Here is a 2,873-nt window from a genome sequence, read left to right as displayed (position 1 = left end):
CATATGATGGGGGGCCACCTCCCAATTCACCACTCCTCAAACACCCGAGGAGCCGGCAGGCGGATTGAACCCGGGTCGGCCAGGTGCAGAAGTCAGGCCTTAACCTCTGCCAGCCGCCTGCCTGCCTGTATGTATGTATGTTTGCGGGCTGGCTGCCAAGATCATGGTACGGAGAGCGCGCCTTGCAGGATTGCTGGGTGCGGTTTAGCCCTTCTGCTCTCCCATTCTGCTGGGGCCTTTGCTGGCTTACCGCTACTACATGACAGGGTCGGTCGACGGTCGGTCAGTCGACGGTCGGTCGGAATCCTGTTTACCGTCATTTATATTCCGTAATGATATTATCATCATGTATCATATTCATCACATTTCGCGTATCTATCTAAACTCCCCGAGTGGTGTGAGGCGGCAGCCAGGATGTGCCCACATTGTTGGGCGGTTGGGGAAATGGGGGAAAAGGGACATGTACATACACACGCACACACACACACACACACACCGCTGACGAGGTTAAGATAACCCTGGTTGGGCACTAGCAAGACCTACTGGCCTCCACACAGAGCTCTCGTTGCTCTTCAGCCATCTGATTTGTGCGCACACATATATGTATATCGTGTGCACACACATACATATGTACATACATATGTACATACATATGTACACATACATAAGTATGTGCCGGGGGAGCGGACGGGAGAAAGAGAAGAAAATGTTTTTAAAAGATAATTATTTGGGTTAGACGAGAGGACAGCAGACTCTCGCACCGCTCTTCGCGTCTCTGAAATTCAGAATTCTCACCTGTATTTCACATACATGTACGACAACATAGCGCACGCAGACGCTGCCCTTCGACTTGCACTCAACAAGCGCACATTTTCAACTACGAAGAAACCGCAGCACTTCCGCAGCACAGTGAGTTACCGAGCACAACGGATAGCGGCAGCGACACGCGCTGGCAACCGTGCTGGGGTGACCGCAGCCGCGGCGCTGGCGGCGGCGAGCCTGGCGTCGCCGTCGCGCCGGAGTGCCCCTCCGCGGCATCACAACGACGGGGCCGGCAATATCGTGAACGGCACCCACCTCCGCCATCCAGCTGCGGCCGCCGCGGTGGCGACTGCTCCTTCAAATCCCGCGCTCGCAGCCAGCGCCCGTACAGCGGCTCCGGACGATCCAACTACAAAACCAATCTTCATCGGCGGCGGCAACCGTTTTTTTCCCCTAGTTTATCTGCTGACGAAACCCCCAAAAATCCAAATCCCTATCGATTTCCTTTTTACATTTCGCTGACGACGGTGGACGGACCAGAACGACCCGTACGGTCGAGATAGCCCCGCCTCCTATCCCCTTTATAAAAGATCCCCTCCCATACACACACGTTCATTCATACATACATACATGCGCACACACGCTTTTGCACACATGCACGCATGTCGAACGGTGTCGGTACCTCCATCGTTATCGATGCTGATGATACCACCGGACAGCCTCGGAGTGTGAGGAATCCCTCCTCGTCCGCCAGCACCGCCGCCGCGGCATCGCCACACACACACCTACCCATGCCCTGGACAACATTGCCCTCCCGCCCTCCCCCCGCCATAAACCCCTTCCACTGCTGTCCCTCCTCCTCTCCCCTCGCGGGCCTTCCCCCCCCCCCGGGGGACCAACCAACATCAAAGCGTCGTGTAGGCGAGCGTGCGCCCCAATCGCCCAACAGCTTTTCCTCCGTCCTTAAACCGCTAACCGCTAACTGCTAATCAGCATGTTCTACAACAATAATGTTCAACCAACGTAGACCGAACAGGGGACTCTTGTCTGTAATTGACACCGGGGTTGGTGTGGGATGGGGTGGGGTGGGATGGGCGGTGCAGGTGCCCTTGCCTGACCAGCCCGCCAGGCTCGGCAGGCTCGGCAGGCTCGGCAGCCCGCATGCGATTGTGCCAGCCGCTTTCATTTACATTCTTATTCAGCTTCATTAGGACCGACATACAGACATACGTACAGGTTGGGCTGGACGGGTTTGTGAGGCTTTTAAGGGATTTCACTCGTACGCGTGTATGTCGCACGCATGTGCCGTACAGCACAGAGCGCTACGAATGTGTCGCTCAGAGTTCCTTGTCAGCGAAGCCGCCTCCCTCGTCTCGGGCGGTGTGGAGGTGGCCGTGGGGGGAGAGAGTCTGCGGGGCGAGGAGCGTGAGGAGCGTGAGGAGCGTGAGGAGTGAAGAGGTTAGGGGAGGTGTTGGCTCGGATAGGGCGGCCGGGTGGGAGTGCTGCGGTGTGTGTGTGTTTTGTTTGCTGCATCATCATAGCCGGACGACCCCCCGCCCCCCCCGGTGGGATGTGGCGCGGTGTGGTTGTCACAACTCAAACCTCACCGACGGGGTTCAGCAGTATAGTTTATTATACTGATTTACATGTGCATGGCGGCAAGACAGCCCTTGATATGTCCCCTACCCAGGGATATTAGTTTCAGGCTCTTTATTGTGATGTATGTGCGTATGTATGTACGTCTGTATGTACCTGAAACACAATTAAAACGTGTCATTTGGTTCTCGTCCGGATCCAGTTCTCCGCATGTCAGTCCACTCAACGAAACTCGCCTTCCCCCCATTCGGGTGGTCACCGACAGTAACAGCAATAACAGCAATAACAGCAATAACAATAACAATAACATGCGTGCGCCTATACACACATACACACGCACATACATACGCACACATTCAGGTCTCTCTCCTGCACACCTTGGCCATGAACTCGCCCACGTCGTGGTTGACGTCGTTGGGCTCATCCCGCGCCTCCACACCGCCACGAACCCCAGCCACCGGCAGCCGCTTGCTGCTGCCCCCTCCCCCTCCACCACCTCCCCCTCCTCCCTGACC

The 2,873-nt window shown here is 56.2% G+C and overlaps 1 protein-coding gene across 1 annotated transcript in view; it reads right to left on the bottom strand.

Annotated features, from left to right (window-relative positions):
- Positions 1-2,035: 2,035 nt before the first annotated feature.
- Positions 2,036-2,873, bottom strand: part of VOLCADRAFT_90507 (uncharacterized protein) — a gene marked incomplete at both ends in the record, with an annotated part of 2,778 nt that continues 1,940 nt past the window's right edge. The window contains one exon of the mRNA XM_002950009.1: positions 2,036-2,171. Coding sequence (XP_002950055.1) covers positions 2,036-2,171 — 136 coding nt within the window. The remainder of the gene's footprint in view (positions 2,172-2,873) is intronic.

Source organism: Volvox carteri (genome assembly GCF_000143455.1).
Source record: "Volvox carteri f. nagariensis unplaced genomic scaffold VOLCAscaffold_17, whole genome shotgun sequence".
NCBI lineage: Eukaryota > Viridiplantae > Chlorophyta > Chlorophyceae > Chlamydomonadales > Volvocaceae > Volvox > Volvox carteri.
This window is presented reverse-complemented; position numbering and strand designations above follow the sequence as displayed.